This window comes from Clarias gariepinus, chromosome 3, assembly GCF_024256425.1.
Source record: "Clarias gariepinus isolate MV-2021 ecotype Netherlands chromosome 3, CGAR_prim_01v2, whole genome shotgun sequence".
NCBI classification, from domain to species: domain Eukaryota; kingdom Metazoa; phylum Chordata; class Actinopteri; order Siluriformes; family Clariidae; genus Clarias; species Clarias gariepinus.
In genome coordinates, this window is record NC_071102.1 from 36,158,693 (window position 1) to 36,176,440 (window position 17,748).

Sequence of the window (17,748 nt, forward strand, 5' to 3'; positions counted from 1 at the left end):
GACTCTGTAACTGTATTTTAGAAAGCTTTATTAATTTTTTTCCTCTGCTGTATTTACATAAATAATTTTTTTATTTTTTTTGCAGCCTTGAAGAGAAACAGTTGTTCAGCATGCGCTCAGGTCCTTAAAATAATGACATCATGGATTTCTTGCATATTTTTATTGCATTAGTATCTGTGTAATTTAATAGGGGAGGAAAAAAAAGTCATAAGATGTGTTAATGAGGATTAGTTTTTTAAAGTGTGTTTATATAAGCATTTTTTATTAAACTGCAGCTGCTTAGGGCAGCGAGTCTCAGACAAGTGATGAAACCCAAAGAGAAAAGTCCCAGATTATCAATGAGTCCCAGGCAGACGGGCGAGTCTCAGTCAAGCAACGATTTTTTTAACAGACTTTGATTGGCGAGTGGGCTCGGAGCAGCTGTACTGGCCAATAGTATGGGAGGTATGAAATCTGAGCAGTAAATCTAAGAAATGTTTCAAGTGTAAATAAAAAAAATAAAAAATAAAAACTGAGCTACTCAGGATGCTTAATGAATTGGAGCGTGAGGTTGACTGGAGAATCTAATAAGCAGTGGGGACAGAATTGCATTCACTTTACCGAACCGTTGTAACGAAGGGAGTTGAGACAAAAAGTAAAGCTCTCGATCTACCGGTCTTCCTTTTGGAAGATAGGAGCCAAATGAGGTGGCTCGGGTACCTGGTAAGGACGCCACCATGACATCTCTCGATTTAGTCATATCCAATTCCTATCTGTCATTAGGGGGCTCCCACATGTGTGATGCCGACCGCATCTTTTCGAACTGCTCGTTCACGCACTGTTGTGGGCGGCGTATCACATTTGGAGGAAGGCGCTATCCGGGCGTATCACATTTGGAGGAAGGCGCTATCAGGTTCATCCACTTGCATGAGCTCAAGGACGGCCATGATTGGCTGTAGAGACGTGATTGATGTGAGAGAGTGCGGCCAATCGGCTCTCTAGGCCCCCGGCTGCGGGAGGCTACAGCATCACCTGGGAATCAAAAATCTCCAGATGATAGCGTGAGCACTTTATCACTGCACCACTCGGGGGCTCCATATCTCACACTGGTGTAGAAATTATTCAACTTGGGATAAGGCTGTGACTCCTTTTATGCACCGAGTGTTTTCACAGGGTTTTACCCATGATGCATTAACTCACTGACCGCGATGTGGAGGTTGTGCTGCTCTACGTGGCATCGCTCTACATCGAGTTTGTTTCTCTGATGAGATACTGCGCTCTGATCACTGACGCTGAATAAACACACCGTAAATCAGCCTCAGTAAAACAGCACAGCAGAATAAATTAAAATAAACATCTCTTGTAATAATTGTATAAACTGATTAAAATATTCAGAGTTATCCTAGGTAAATAACTGAAGAATTAAAATAAAATGTGGCCATGTGTGAGGCTGACTCGTCCCGAATCTTCCTCTGCGGACATGCGCTGATATTTTACATCATAACATTTGATTTAATTTTATTGTGAAGAAGGAAAAAAAAAAAAGCAATGCTCCGGTCATTATCACTTTACAGAAATGTTTATATGAAATACAATAAATAATACATTACAAACATATCTAATCTTTATTTTAGTAAAGATTAAAGATACATTTTAGGTGTTTTTTTATTAAAATTAACTTCTTGATAATTTCAGAATTAAGTACAATAAAAAAAAAAAAAAACTAAACAATTAAGCAGAAGTCTGAGGTTCTAGTGTTTTTTTTTTTTCCCAAACATTTTACACTTATTTTTAAGGGAATTAATATGAATAATTTATACATTATTTATTGTATTTCATTTGTTTGAATACGTTTGTTTGAAATAAACAACAATACAAACAGCCCCGCTTTTCTACCTGTTAAATAATTTTATCCACACCCCAATAACAACAAAAAAAAAGAATAAAAAGTTAAATAGACATGACATGACTCTTCACTGTTCTTGATTTCACTGAATGTTCCACATGTTCGTGATTCAGCTGATCAAATAATATAAAACGATAAGAAGATGATAAAGAGGAGTTTAAAGCATCATGCTGAGCGACATGTGGCCAGGCCGGGCGCTGATCATCATCACCATCACCTCCGTCTCTCTCCTGAAGGAAGGAGGAACATGCAGCAGCGTGTGTGTGCGTGTGTGTATGTGTTTCTGTCTCTCGGCTGAAGCTGGTTTTAGTTCTGCTGGAAGACGGGTGCAGATGTTCAGATGTTCTTCTGCTTTAAGGTCAGTGTGTAAATCCTCAGCCTGAGGAGAAGAGTGATGTTATTAACACCTAATCACTCTGGATTCTACACCTTTAAACACCAATATCAGAATAAACATATCTACAGTGGAACCTTCAATTGCGAGTAACTTGGTCTGCGATTTTTTTCAAGAGGAGCAAATTTTTTTAACAAATTGTAACTTGATAAACAAGCGAGGTCTTGATATAAGAGTAGTATGTATGCACTTTGTCTACCGAGCATCACATAAATTTTGATTAAAAATAAACATAATCATTAACAAGTGAATAATATATAGAATTTTTAATAACCATTTACTAAAATATAATATTAACACAATTATTTGTGCTGGTGCCCTGGAGACAAGGACATACATTAAGGTTTTTTATATTGTGTGTGTGTTACCCTGAGTTTTTGACTCCAACAGACTCTCCCTAAGCAGAACCGTGACCTCCTCTAGCTCCTGTTCAGCCTCGCGGACATTCGGGTCCAAACGCAGAACCTCCTGCAGGTCAGAGCTGGACGACAGGAAGTCCTACACACACACACACACACACACACACAGTGTCAGTGAGCTGGTCTGCACTTTCTAAATGAAGAGGTAAAGCTGTTTGTATGGTTTACTTTAAACCTCGCAATACATAATGAACAATAAACCTTCTGTTTAATAACTTTATTTACATGAAGTTTGGATTAAAACTAAATGTTAAAAGAGTACAAAGTAAGGGGGAGGGGAGGAATGAGGGGTTTTGTGTGAGGTGAAGAGTGTTAGGTAAGGATTGTTAAATGAGGGGTGTTGTGTGAGGTGAGGGGTGTTAGACGAGGGTTGTTAGGTGAGGGGCGTTAGCTGACCTTCAGGCCTTTGTGAGCGAGCGCTCGTCTGTAAAACGCTTTCTTGTTGTCCGGCTCCAGCTCAAGCGCAGAGTCACAGTCCTGCTTCGCCTCAGCAAACCGATCCAGCTTCAGCAAACACAGCGCTCTGAACCACACACACATATATAAAGGTGTTAATACATTAACACCTTTATAAGCACTATATAGACAGGTGAAATGTCGCAGACCCCAGGCACTATGAACTTCAGGGATGAGGCAAGAGGTACACGCTCTCTAAAGTTATATGTTTTTGTTTGTTTGTTTGATTAATTTGTCCACATTTATCCATGTACTTTTATGAAACAGGGGCTGTAGCGAGGTCATAACAAACATAAATACTACACAAAACTCTACAAGCATTACACTAATCACTACAAACACCACTAACACTACAAACAACACACTAAATACTACAAACACTACACACTACAATATACAAAAACTATACCCAACACAATAAACAGAACAAACACCACAAACCCTACAAATAATCACTGCAAACACTACACTATACACAATGAACACTGCACCAAACACTATAAATGCTACACTAAACGCTACAAAGACCACAAACACTACACCTAACGCTACAAACAAGACACTATAAACAACACACTAAATACTACAAACACTATAAACAATACAAAGAATACAAATGCCACAAACACCACTTTTAACGCTACCAACAATACACTAAACACTACAAACACCAAACAGTATAAATGCTACAGTAAACACTACAAACAACAAACACTGCAGCAAACACCACACACAATACACTACAAACACTTCATCAAACACTACAAACATTACAAACACCAACCAAAACAAGTACCATGACCATAAAAACCACCCCAAACAATACACAAAACACCATACCTTCTTTGATTAAAGGATGCAGGCTGCTTGTCAGTACCGCGTATTATGAAATCTACAGCAAGGGGGCAGAGTTCTTTCTTACAAAGCCCCAAAATTATGGAATAGTCTTCCAATTAATGTTCACAGTCTTAGTGTTTAGGTCTAGGGTGAAAACCTATTTTTTAGCCGAGCATTTTTGCAAATAGATTTGCCTTAGGTAAAGGAGCAGATCTGAGGGACTCATGGACGTAGAGTATTATGGTGAACTGGTGTGTTTAGATGTGGTCTTCCCCCACTCTCATTGATCACTCAGGTTTAGTCCTGCATGAGTCCCTGCTTGCACTCGACACTACATGTACATTCACCTTATACATTGTATAACCGTGACCATACCTAACGGTTATCTCTCCTTTTTTCTCTCTTCTCCTTCTCTCTCCCTGTCTCTCTGTCTTACTACACATGTCGTTCCTGAGCTGCTAGTGATCCAGACCTGTCTGACTCGTCCTGTCTGACTCGTCCTGGTGTCCCGCTTCTGGTTGGAGATCTCGTTACATGGATGCCCTGTGTAGTCTGACTGTGATGCCTGTGGTGACTGGGGACGGTTCCACTTTTCCACAAAGACGGCCCTGGTCTCGGCTGATGCAGACAGGTGTTCTCTAAGGACTCGTAAGTGCAGTCGCTCGATAGTTCAGGACTATAACCCTCTAATAACGACCTGCACTCCATATTAACTTAAATACATCAACTGTTATCTTAACTTTTAGACTCCTAACACGCAGTATGACTGCAGATCAATTCCTGCTTTTCCGTTATCACACAAATGAGGATGGGTTCCCTGTTGAGTCTGGTTCCGCTCAAAGTTTCTTCCTATTGCCATCCCAGGGAGTTTTGGGAAAACCCATTTCAAGGACATTTCCTCTTCGGCATAAGGCAACGTGACCTCTTTAAGTATTCTGATCTCAAATTAATCTGTGATCCCTGAAATGTGATAAAAAGGCCCAACACCATAGTACGAGAAGCATCCCCGTATCATGATGCTTGTGCCTCCATGCTTCACTGTCTTCACAGTGTACTGTGGCTTGAATTCAGTGTTTGTGGGCCTGACAAACTGTCTGCGGCCTCTAGACCCAAAAAGGACAATCTTGCCTTTATCAGTCCACAAAATATTGCACCATTTCTCTTTAGGCTAGTCACTGTAACCTCTTCAGCACATGTCTTTTTTTCCAACAATGGGACTTCTTGCTGATAGCTTGGCTTCACATAACCGTCTTCTAATAGTAACAGCACTCACAGGTAACTTTAGGTGTTCTTTGACCATGCTGGAACTGATCATTAGCTGAGTCTTTGATGTCAGGTGTTTGACACCTTTACAGAATAATTTACCTCCCCGATTGAACTCAACACTGCTTTTTTTTTTAACAGGCTAATATTTGTTTTTCTTCCCTTACATTAAACTAATAATCCTTTGGCACATCTTACTTCTTGTTGTGATTCAGAATAGAACGTTCAGGGTGTCCAATGCATTTATATGATTTAAATTTAAAGTTATTATATGGATATGGAGCTTTACTCACTTTTTTCAACACACTGCTATTATTTGAACACCACCGTATAAACTTCCATAATTTTAATTGTGTAAAGCTGCTTTGCGACAATGACCGTTGTTAAAAGCGCTATATAAATAAATTTGAGTTGAATTGAATGCCAAACATAACTCTAATCATTACAAATACCACAACAAACACGACACCAAATACTACACTGAACACTACAGTAGAGTGGTATCACATTGCAGTGGTTAATCTGAGTTTACTCTCAGGGAAGACACAGAGGGTGTTCAGGTCACAAAACTCCAGCATTTTGTTCTCTGCAGCAGATGTAGCTTAGTTCAACACTAAATCATTTACTATTCAAATTATTAAAGCCAATAATGCAAATAATTTTTTCCTGCTCCCTTACACACACACACACACACACACACACACACAATTACGATTTACATTATAAACACTTATTTCTTATCATGTACATAGATCAGACCATTTATGAGTGTTTGAAACGGATTATTTAAATCGGCTCATGGCTAACAAACCGCTTCATCGCGTGTGATGTGAACTACGCTGCTGTCTCTGTAACAGAATTAGCCGTTAGCTCAGCGCAGTTAGCTCGTACCTGTTGGTGTAGATGGAGCACTCGGTGGATTTGAGAGCGATACACTCACTGTATTTCTCCACTGCTCTCACAAACTCTCCTCTCTTCACCAGGTCGTTGCCTTCCTGCTTCAGCACATTGAAACGCGCCTCAGCTTTTCTGGCTATGAAGAAACGAAAAAACAAGAACACATTTTGTCAAATCTAATCACACAACAAGATGGAAATAAAATATGGCTTCAATCATTTGATCTGTTTCCAAAAGTGCTGCTGGATGGCACTAGCATTACTGTTTTATGTTTTTTAAAAGTTTGTTCCTTAGCTAAAATAGCTAGTCAGCTAGCAAGTAGCAGGGTTCAGCTAATTAGCAACACCGTGATCACTTATTGCTAACACGCTCACTGAACAAGCTGACTGTTAGAGATGAGAGTTACCTCAGGATATGCTGGGAAAAAATCACTTAGCAAGCCTAACTAACATCACATGACTTAGCAAATTAGCACAAGTGGGCTTTAAACTAATTAGCAATGTTAGCAAAACTGCTAAAAACAATAAAATATTTTTAACTCTTTCACTCATATGCTTACCACTTTGGCTAGATGCTAAATAGCAGCTGCAAGGGTAGCTCATGTGTGCTAGCAACAGAATAGCTAGTTATCATTTAGCCTGACTGATAATTAGGATTATGCTTATAGTCACTGCTAATCCCAACCACACAAACACTGACAAACTGTATGCAAATACTATGAAGTACTATACAAAAATATAGTAAATACTAAAATACTTCTGTGCTACTTCAAGTGACGCGACTGTCACTTGAGTCGTCTTGTTCCATTACGAGCGCTATCGCTTTAGTTACCCTTCTGCATAATTAATTCAGTTAACAGATGCTGCGTTAGTGCTGACAAACACTGTCAGGAGTGTGTGTGTGTGTGTATGTGTGTGTGAGAGAGAGAGAACCGGTCCGGGTGGCTCCCTGTGCTTAAAATGCACACACGGTAAATGTACAAACACTAAGTCAACAAATCGTAATGAAGTTCTGCTGACACATGAGGGCCGGTCACACATTTATTCTGAACATCACAGAGTCAGTACGTGAAGCATGGGGGTGGATCAGTGATGGTTTGGGCTGCAGTATCATGGCCTTCCCTAGGCCAATACTTGTGCTAGATGGGCACGTCACTTCCAAGATCTGCCGAACCATTTTGGAGGACCATGTGCACCCAATGGTTGAAACACTGTATCCACAGTTTTGCCTAAGAAACACAGCCATGAGTAAAGAATGGTACAAAAACATCCTCCTAGAGCAAATTTTTCCAACTATCCAAAAACAGTCTGATGACGAACAATATCTCCAACTTTTGGAGATGGAGTACCTTACAATAGGGCAAAAGTGATAACCAAGTGGCTCGGGGAACAAAACTTTGAAATTTTCGAAACTCCCTGGACCCTAATCATACTGATAACTTGTGGTCAATCCTCAAGAGGTGGGTAAAAAAACAAAAACCTACAAATTCTTACAAACTCCAAGCATTGATTACAGTGTGTGAATGAGTTTGTAAACAACACCTGCCTCCTCCACCGTTTAAAAAAAATAAAGAACCCTGTTTAGGTTTGTCTGTGAATATCGGTGTGGTGGATGATAAAAAAGGTGTGGTTCTGTTGGTGTTTGATGGAGTGTGATTGAGAGGACTGGCCTGTGATGGGGAATGAGAGTTTGGGTGGGAATGTTGGTGTTTGATTGGGTCAGATGAAGAATTATGGTGCTTCATGAAGAATTTTGGTGTCTGCTGAAATTGATGAAGCCTCCTAAGAGACACCATTCCACCTAAGCTACGTTATATAACTACCCTGCCTCTGTTAAAAGAAAACGTAAAACTCATTTGTTTAAAATGGCTTTTGATATTTTATAATTTTGTGTTTTTGTTTTTTAAATAATTTTACAATTTGTTTGCATTTTATTATGCTTGTATTTGTTTATTGCTATCCTATTGCCATTTCATCATCATTTTTTGCGTTGTGAAGCAGTTTGGTTTAACTTAGTGCTATAATAAATAAATGTTGATTGGGTCATTGATTCTCGGATGCAGTGATGTGTGTGTGTGTGATGACTAACCCTTCTCCTGCTCGGCTCTGGCTGCTCGTGCCTGGAGAACCTCAGCGCTCGGTTCATCCTTCCGGTGCTGCTGTGCTGAAATTGGAACGTTGGGAATCTCTGGAAGCTTCTCCCTCCAGTCAGGACCATCCTGCTCCATCAGCTGCTTTGTGATCCTAAAGAACGCAACAGAAAAGTCCACAAAATATCCACCATTTAAACCTAAACACCTACAAAAACCAGTGTTCTCCATGAAAACACCAACTTTCTTGGACCAGTGTTGTTTTTGCACTGGTCCACAGTGAACACTTAAATGGGGTTGAGAATGTTGGTGTTTGTTGGCGATTGCTGGTGTTTGACAAGAATACTGATGAACTCTGGTGTTTGTGTGTACCTGATGGTATTAGATTGGTTAAAAAAAGAAATTAACAATTGCTGGTGTTTGCTTGTTGATTCATGGACGTTTTCTAACATATAATAGGGAATAGTGATGTTTATGTGTCGACTTTTGGTGTTTGGTGGACATTGTTGGTATTTAGTTAGTTGCTAGTGTCTATAGTATTTGATGGATAATTATGGTTTAATGGTAGCTGCTGGCATTTTGCTGGTGTTTTATGGTGTATTAACCTATATGGTTTTATGGTTATTTCTGAAGGTAAATACTGCGGTTTGTTGGTGTTTCTATGGGCAATATAAGAGCTTAATGGTAAGAAAAAGATAACTGTTGTATTTATGGATAACATTGGTGTTAACTGGTGCTTCATGGTTAATGTTGGTGTTTGGTGAAAAAATATTGGAGTTTATGGTTAACAGTGCTTAATGGAAAATAAGAGATCAAAAGTTTTGTGTTTTTTTTTATTGGTAATGTTGGTGTTTTTAGTAAATAATAGCATTTGTTGGTGGTGTTTAGTTAACATTAGGATTTGATAGCAAATATTAGCGTTGGTTGAGGTTGGTGTCTGACAGTAAATACTGGGATTTGTATATTTAATATTGGTGTTTTAATTGTGATTTTAGTGTTTGATTGTAATTTATTGGTGTTTGTATGTGGACTGTTGGTGTTTATTTGTGTTTATATGCATGGTATTGGTGTTCAATCACAGTTACTAGAATATGTTGGTGTTTTATGTGTAATATTGGTGTTTATTAGTGTTGTTATAGTTCATGTTGGTGCTTGATAGTAAATCGAATACTGTTGTTTATTGATGTTCCTATGGTACATGGTAACTGAATGGTACATCTATGGTACATGAATGTTGTTAAAGATTAGAGTTTATCTGTGTTTTTAGAGGTTATTAGTAAATCCTGGTTAATATTGGTCTTTCTTGGTGTTATTATGCTTTGCGCATTAGTGTTGCTGGGTAAATATGGACGGTCCCTGGTGTTTTATGGTGTTTATGGTTAATAACAGTATTTGATTGTAATAGTGGTGTTTCGCCGGTGTTTGTATGACTAATAGAGGTAATTATATGATTAACAGCAGTATTTAATGTTTGATGTTGGTGATTAATTGCTGTGGTATCAGTACCTGCCCCCTCCCCCACCCCCACACGTGGGTCTTACCTGTGCACGCTGTCGTGAGCCGCCTGCACGCTGGAGTCGATCTGCAGGACGGTTTTGTAATCCACGTAGGCTTTTCTGTAGCGCTCCATCGCCTCGTAGGCCATCGCTCTGCGGAGGAGGGGCTTCAGGGAGAAGGGGTGGAGCTCCAGTGCACTGAGAGTATAATAGGATGAGAGAAAGGGATCAGATCTAATCTGTGTGTCATCACCAGGAGAGTCCAGGCACACACAGGCTATAGAACTAATCATTCATGAAATTATACTTAGAGTAAATTTAAAAAAATACTGTATTTAACACTGCATTAACTGGTTTTGAGACTTAAGGGTTATCATTTACAGTATTTAAATTATATTTATCTAGTTAGTTATTTTATGTATTAGATTTTAAGAATACTGCAGTATTTTTAGTGTGAAGTCTTTTAGACCCCATTATGTGTATACATTACTATTAAAACATCATGAATATTCATATGAATAGTGCGAGTCTATATCATAAACAAAATGAAATAAACACTATAGCAGCGTGGGTGTTGAGTCCGCAGACAGGAGATGCTTGCAGTGTGTAGGACGGAGGTGAAGCTCGTTTTAGCTCAGATTATTGTGCTGAGCGTTAATCTGTCTGATACGTGTGTGCGCGCCTGTGTGTGTGTTTATCAAACCTGGTGCAGTCCTGAATGCAGTCTGTACAGTTCCCATCTTTCAGAAAGCAGGCAGCTCTGTTGGAGTACAGAATACACAGATCCTCAGGACTGTCGATACCTGTTAAATCACACACACACACACACACACACATAAATAACTCTGAAATTTGAAAACTGTAAAACTGAAAGTCTCAGAGACTTGATATAAAAATCAGTAACTGATTCGTTGCTCAAGTTTACTACAGATTTACTACAGATTTAATTTACCAGGAGACGCTGAGACTCTGAGGGACTCAGCAGGAACAATAATAATAATAATAATAATAATAATAAAAATGAAAAGTATTGCAGACTGAACACTGAAACCGTAAACTCAAGACTCAACCCAGGACGTTTATAAAAGCAGGAAGAACGATTAAGGTGACTGAAAATCACACATGAATGAAATCGAGAAATCAACACAGGAAATCAGGGAATCAGTGGTGTTCATGGAACTGAAACTCTGTGTCAGGACAAACTGATTGTGTTAGGGGTAAAATTAGATGGAAAAAGCACAAGTCAGAGACTCGACACTAAACTCTGATACACAGAGTGTGTGTAAATCAGGGACTCGACCCCAACACCAGGCGCTGAGTTACTCAACGCCGAACTCAGGCTCTAACACGCTTCTCTGACTGACTAATGCACATACACACCCATATACACACACACATGTGCACAATTAATACAGGATGTTGTGTCATCTCTTTCCTGATTTAAAACAGAAAGTAAAAAACACATGGAGGAAAAAAAATGAAGAAAAAGACGAGTTAAAAGACAAATGTTTTTTTCTTTTTATTACTTTTGATATTTTTACTTTTTTAAGATTAAAACACCAAATAATTTTTATTTAGAAATGGTATTTCATCAATTTAGCATTTTATTTGTATTTTCTGTTTAACTTATTTTTCTGTCTTTCTTCCTGTTAATTTTTTTTTACTTTATTTCAAGAGGTTTCCTTATTCAGTGTATAAAATGAGATATTTTACTGTACTGTGCACAACTTTTACTCTTAATGTTCTTAATGACTTAAAGTCCATTATTTATATAATTACTATCATTAGCAATATTTTGTATAGATACTCAGATATAATAATAATAATAATAATAATAATAATAGAGATTTCTTATTAGTTACAATACCTGCATTATTCCACAAAACAGCTTTGCGAAATGTTACAAACACAACCCTTAGCAAACGAGACTAGATTAATCCCTGAGTAATTAAAAGTTCCAATGGTTTAAACTGCACTCCATTAAACTGAAACACTAAACTAGTGTCTGCTTTAAAATATAATATTTAAAATATCAATTGCAATTTAGACTTCAGAAGAAAAAAAAACTCTCACTGAAAGTAGAAAGCTTCCTCGTGATCGTGAACCTGGTGTCTCAACTTACTACTGTACCGGGATGGACATCATTTACTTTTAATCTGATAAAAAAATATTAAATCTTTCAAAAAATATTAACTATGAATATAACATCCCAACATGCTGATGGTAAGGAATTAGAGTACAGTGTAATATAACATGATATAACATCAGAACTGTATTTTGTTAAACCACTTCTTCTTCTTTAGGTTTTGACCCTGAAAGATATTCTGCTTTGTTTTATTTCCATTCCCATCATTATTAATGCAGCTACAATTGTGGTCCCGTCATCCCTCAGGATTCAAGGAAGACATGCGTCTAGACTGTTTTCTGTTCTGGCTCCTAAGTGAGGGAATGAACCTCCTCTAGATGTCCGTACATCTGAGTTACTGAAAGCCTTTAAACAATTACTAAAGACATATCTCTTTCTTAGGTATTTGAGTTACAGTGATGCTGGTGTTCCAGCAGCTTCCAGTTCATTTCAGCCCTGTGCCATGGTGGCTTCTGGGTTGTTCCTGAGGATCAGAATTTGTTTCCTGTCACCAGAGGTGGTTTGATCTAGACCTTTAGATCTAGATCATGGCTTCAAGGCTCCTAATTACTTCTTCTTACAGTGCATACATGGTGTGCAAACTAATCTTAGAGTCTCCAGACGTTCAGAATTAGCTCTGAGAGACGTTCCTGATTTGTGTAACCCAGCCTTCCTCTTTCTTATATCTGCGTTGAGCTACTTAGACTTTCCAACTGTACGGTGTGTTGGTCAATCCAATCATAGCTGTCATTATGTTGCGACACTTTTAATGTTGTATAGAGGAGCTACCACCTGGAGTTCATCATCATCATCATCATCATCATCACTAACAGGAAGTTGTGAGACCTTGGGGTCGGCAGTTAAAAGTCATTTCATGACTTTCAGAACTGAACTGATTGTGTGTGTGTGTGTGTGTGTGTGTGTGTGTGTGTGCGTGTGTTTAATTTTGTCCCTGTTCTTTTATTAAAGATCTAATCATTCTGTCCAAAGGAATCATTAAAAGCTTGATCTCATCACAACATTCACCATCATAAGGTGTGTGTGTAAACTTCTGAGCACAACGGTACACAGTGAGTCTCGCACTCCCACCAAATCTAACTAACGCAATCCTTTGACCTCAGGAACAAAACACACACGCTGAACTTTTAGCCTCAAGTCTGTGTTCATTTTAAAAGTTTAAACTATCGACTCATGATCTGGAGTACATTACTCTCGGGGGGTGTTATAAGGTGCGACCTCACCTCTGTGTACTCACACATCAATCGTGTTCTAAATTTGAAACATAATATAATAAATAAATAAATAATATTTAAAATACATTGATTTTTGATGTTTAAAAAGTGATTAAATGTTCATATAATAATATAATAAAAGCATTAAGATCAGCTCTTGGTTCTGAGAGATAGATGTGGACACATGACAGCACTAGATTGATGCCTCTGCTCTCTCGAGTGACGTCATGATGACGCGCCCTGATGTCAAAACACACTACCGGAATCTGTCTATTTATACTTTATACACTGTTATACACTACACATTATTATTATTATTATTATTATCACAGAAACAGAATGCAGTGTGATGAGTGAATACACTCCACCTGAGTGTGTGTATCCGTCTATGGCCTGGGTGTACTTCTCCAGCGCGAGCCCGAACTGCCCGTTCTTAAACAGCATGTTGCCCTCGTTCTTGAGGCGCGCGAGCGCAGGGGGCAAATCTCCGGCGGGGGCATCGAGGTTCACCCCGTGCGTTCCGGTGCTTCCGGTTTCCGCCTCTGCAGTGGGAGCGCCGTTCGCGAGCGCCGTCTTCTTCCCGTCCGCGCTTCCGGGATTTCCCTCGCGGGCTCTGGCGCGCGCCGGGCTCGCGACACCGGAACTCGTCCACGCGCCCTTTTTCTGCGCGTTACCCATTTACAGCACCTCTTAGCAAAGTCAAGCTCATACACTCGTACACACACTCACACTAAAACATCATATCGCTCGCTCTCTCTCTCTCTGCGCACTGACCGGACCGGGCTCGCTTCAACCACAGCCGGGGAAAACCCCGCCCCCCTGCGGAGTCGACTCCCATTACGTCACAAACCACAGAGCCATGATGCGCTAAATGAATCGACACATTGACTCTGAATCTTTAACTCATTGACTCCTACAGTCATTTATTACATTGTCCCGACTTTTTATTAACTATTTTAACATGTTCAGCAAGCGTAAAGATAATTTTATTTTATAATAAGTTTTTTTTTAACAAAAAATGCTACTTTTTTGTTTAACGCTCAAATTATTCGAATCGTTTAATATTTTTAGATAATTTATACAATATTGCATCAAGTACAGTTTAATTAAGAGAAAATCATTTTATAATCTATATTATTTTAATAGATTGATTGAAATTAATTCACTATGCTAAAATGATTAGGACATGTTACCAAATATTTACTAAACATTCTGTAAATAATAGTAATCAATTATAATATCAAGAAAAATTGGTAAATTTCAGAAATAAGCTGAGATTTGTTAACTATAAATATGATTATTTAGTTTATTTATTTAAATATAAATAAATAAATCTTTTTGATTTATGGTTTAATACTTTATATAAGGAGTGATATATAAATAAAACAAAAATCATGTAATAATTATAACAGTAATTGAGTGGGTTTCACTTTAAGGTGCAATAAGCACAAGTTAAACTTAATTTCCAAACTTAAGAGTCTGATAGTAATCAATATTATTTTATGTTCTCTGTCTAATTGTATGTATGCATGTATTTAGGCTACAGTTTTATTAATGTTACCTTTATAATAATTTTAGCATTTAGTGTTAAAAATTCAGGAGCCTGTTGTGTTGAAACTGTTCTCTTAGAGCATGTGTGCAAGTGTGTGTGTGAGTGAGTGAGAGAGAGAGATGTAACCAGTAAAACAACAGAATTAATTTCCTCCCCTAAACAGGAAATCCCAGAAGCTCCACAGGATTAACACACCAACACTTTGAACACAAGCAGGACCATGACTCAGCGTTTTACACACAACTGTATTTAACCATTTAACTTGTACACACTTATTTACAATCTCAAATTAAAATGGATGTAGAAAAAAAACACAAAGAAAAAAAATGCAGTCAGGTTTCATTTCGGAGCGGGACAATCTGAGGGGCTGGAGCTCACCGGGCATCGAACACGACCACTTAGGACCAGAGTTAAGGAATAGACACTTACACACACTTAGACACTGAAGAATACTTTCATAAATGTTAAACACTTCCTTAGAGAAAACATTGATATTATATACTCATATTTATTGTAAAGGGTTTAAACAATGTTTTCCATGCATGTTCAATTAACCATAATCAATTAATAAACATGCACCAGTGAAATGGTCGTTAAGACCTTAACAGCTTACAGAAAGTAGGCATTTAAGGTCACAGTTCTAAAAACGCAGGACACTAAAGAGACTTGTCTACCGACTGTAAAAAAAAAACACCCAAAGAAAGATGCCCAGAGTCCCTGCTCATCTGCGTAAACGTGCATTAGGCATGCAGCAGGGAGGCATGAGGACTGCTGATGTGGCTAGGGCAATAAATTGCCATGTCCGCATTGTGAGACGCCTAAGACAGCGCTACAGGGAGACAGGAAGGACAGCTGATCATCCTCACAGTGGAAGACCACTTGTAACAACACCTGCACAGGAACGGTACATCCAAATATCACGCCTGCGTGACAGGTACAGGAACACACAATGCCTCCATCAGTGCTCAGACTGTCCACAATAGGCAGTCCATAAGAAGGAGATGCACTGCAGTACTTCAAGCAGCTGGTGGTAACACCAGATACTGACTGGTACTTTTGATTTTGAGCCTCCCTTCATTCAGGGACACATTGTAAAACATTTTTAGTTTATGTCTTAATGTGTAAATATTTGTATGAACACTAAAAGAGTCAACACCATAAGTTTACTGAAAGTAAAAACAGTTGAAAGTCAGAGGACGTTTCTTTTTTTGCTAAGTATATAAATTTAGTTAAATCTGTTTTAATATGGAAACAACAATAACAAACTTACTCTATTCTCAGAGCTACTGTTATTAATCAACATCTTCTGAACAATCAGAGCGCAGGATACAACAGCACTATGATGTAACTGCTGTTAATACCACAAAAGTGAAACCCTAAGCGTTTTTATAGAAACTCCTCCAGTACAGAACAATGATGATACCTTTGTGTTAGAATCTCACTCACTCTCTTTCTTAAACGCAGAACTTAAAAAAGCGTTAAAACTATTCTACAGTTCAATTTCGAAAAAATTTGTTTATTTTTTCACAGCGCCATTTTACTGTATGCTGTGTGACACATCCTGTAGTAGTTCATGCTTCATATTTAAAACACAATTGATACATTTCACTCAAACCTCCACTTAAGGAAAAGCATGACATGTTTAATAGTTATCTATAATGATTAATTAATAATAAATAAAAGTCTTATTCAGTACATACACACATTAACTAGAGTAACATCACTTACTGAGATGTAACCATGAAAACCATCCAACCTGCTCTTCAATTATGTACTTTAACGTCATTTGACAAAAGACTGCACTTGTTCTTTTATTTCTTCTAAACAGTACAATATCGGAACACTACGTTGCTGTTTCTTTCCCAAATCCTGTGTATCTTGTATTTTAATAATTTCTGGTCTCTGGCCATGCCATAAACCCCTCCCACTAATGAATACACTTAGAAAGAAATAATAAAAAAAAAAAACTCGATAATGGTAATGCTGATAAATAAAGGATACATCTCTTCGTCCTCTTCTTGTACATGATTCTGTAGCCGCACTCTCTGCATCGGATCGGGTCTCTGGCCTTGATCTCATTTTCCGTGTGGCACTCTGTTAAACATTGTCATCATTATCATCTCTTAAGTCTTAAATAACAAGCACATGACTACAGCACAGCAGATTAAACAGAGCGGAGTGTAAATAAAAAATAATATGTCTGTGTGTACAGTAGATTATATAAAACATCACATATTAATAAACCTGCATTCACTGTAGAGTAGACGATCGCTCTGCTGAGATGGGATTAGTTTTCCATCTGCACGTTTGTAACGTTTTATTTATCATAGCAATATGCTGTATATATTAGTTCTGCACTTTTTCCAGACCTCAATTAGGACAGCTACAGACTGTGAGTGTATTTACATGGAGATTCTCCTGGAACATTTAACTAACACGCTTGTGCCTGGAAAACTAACCCCATCTGAACGGTAGTGAACAAAGTTACTGTAAATACGGTGTAATCTTTCCAGAAGTGTGTATGCGTGCAGTCTGTAAATGAATCCTCGAGCTTTTCCACCTATAACCTGCATAACTAATCCCGTCCAAATTGGGCTGACTTCAAAGTGACACCAAACACACAAATCTGAAAGACATAATAAAATCTAAACTAAGTGTTAATTCTTTAATGCTAGTTAAAGGACTTCACCTCCACAGATGTAAATCATGGGCTGCTGTTTAGGAGGCTGTATGTCTTTCTGAGAATCCATTTCTGAAATAACACATGAATAAACACTTTAAATAGGTTTAAATCGACTGGCTAGTTAGCTAGCAGTGCAACACTAGCAAGAACGTTAGCTAGCAAGCGCGTGTAAGGGGTCAAACTGACAAAAAGCTAAACCAAAAAGTCAATCAGATTTAGGATTTATTTTCTACCCTTATTTTACGAAAAACTTTTTTTTTTAAAAATAGCTAACTAAACGGCAAACTCACCAGCAACTAGCGTGCCTCAGACCCGCGCTGCTATTTCGTCGTCTGCGTTTGCGCATGCGCACTGCTGAACGCGAACTCTCGCGTTTTCGACGGCAGTACCTTCTGCGCATGCGCCCTGTTCATGTTGTTT

The 17,748-nt window shown here is 38.3% G+C and overlaps 2 protein-coding genes across 2 annotated transcripts; both read right to left on the reverse strand.

The window, feature by feature from the left end:
- Positions 1-13: 13 nt before the first annotated feature.
- Positions 14-13,897, reverse strand: spag1a (sperm associated antigen 1a). Its single transcript, XM_053491809.1, has 8 exons — positions 13,462-13,897; positions 10,440-10,539; positions 9,782-9,934; positions 8,240-8,394; positions 6,146-6,287; positions 3,095-3,221; positions 2,648-2,777; positions 14-2,264 (listed from the first exon to the last, which is right to left on the reverse strand). The coding sequence occupies exons 1-8, from the start codon at positions 13,769-13,771 to the stop codon at positions 2,260-2,262; spliced, it is 1,122 nt and encodes a 373-aa protein (XP_053347784.1). The 5' UTR covers positions 13,772-13,897; the 3' UTR covers positions 14-2,259.
- Positions 13,898-14,870: 973 nt separating this feature from the next.
- Positions 14,871-17,709, reverse strand: polr2k (RNA polymerase II, I and III subunit K). The gene is made up of 4 exons (XM_053492398.1): positions 17,619-17,709; positions 17,335-17,397; positions 16,647-16,739; positions 14,871-15,042 (listed from the first exon to the last, which is right to left on the reverse strand). The coding sequence occupies exons 2-4, from the start codon at positions 17,393-17,395 to the stop codon at positions 15,020-15,022; spliced, it is 177 nt and encodes a 58-aa protein (XP_053348373.1). The 5' UTR covers positions 17,396-17,397; positions 17,619-17,709; the 3' UTR covers positions 14,871-15,019.
- Positions 17,710-17,748: the final 39 nt, after the last annotated feature.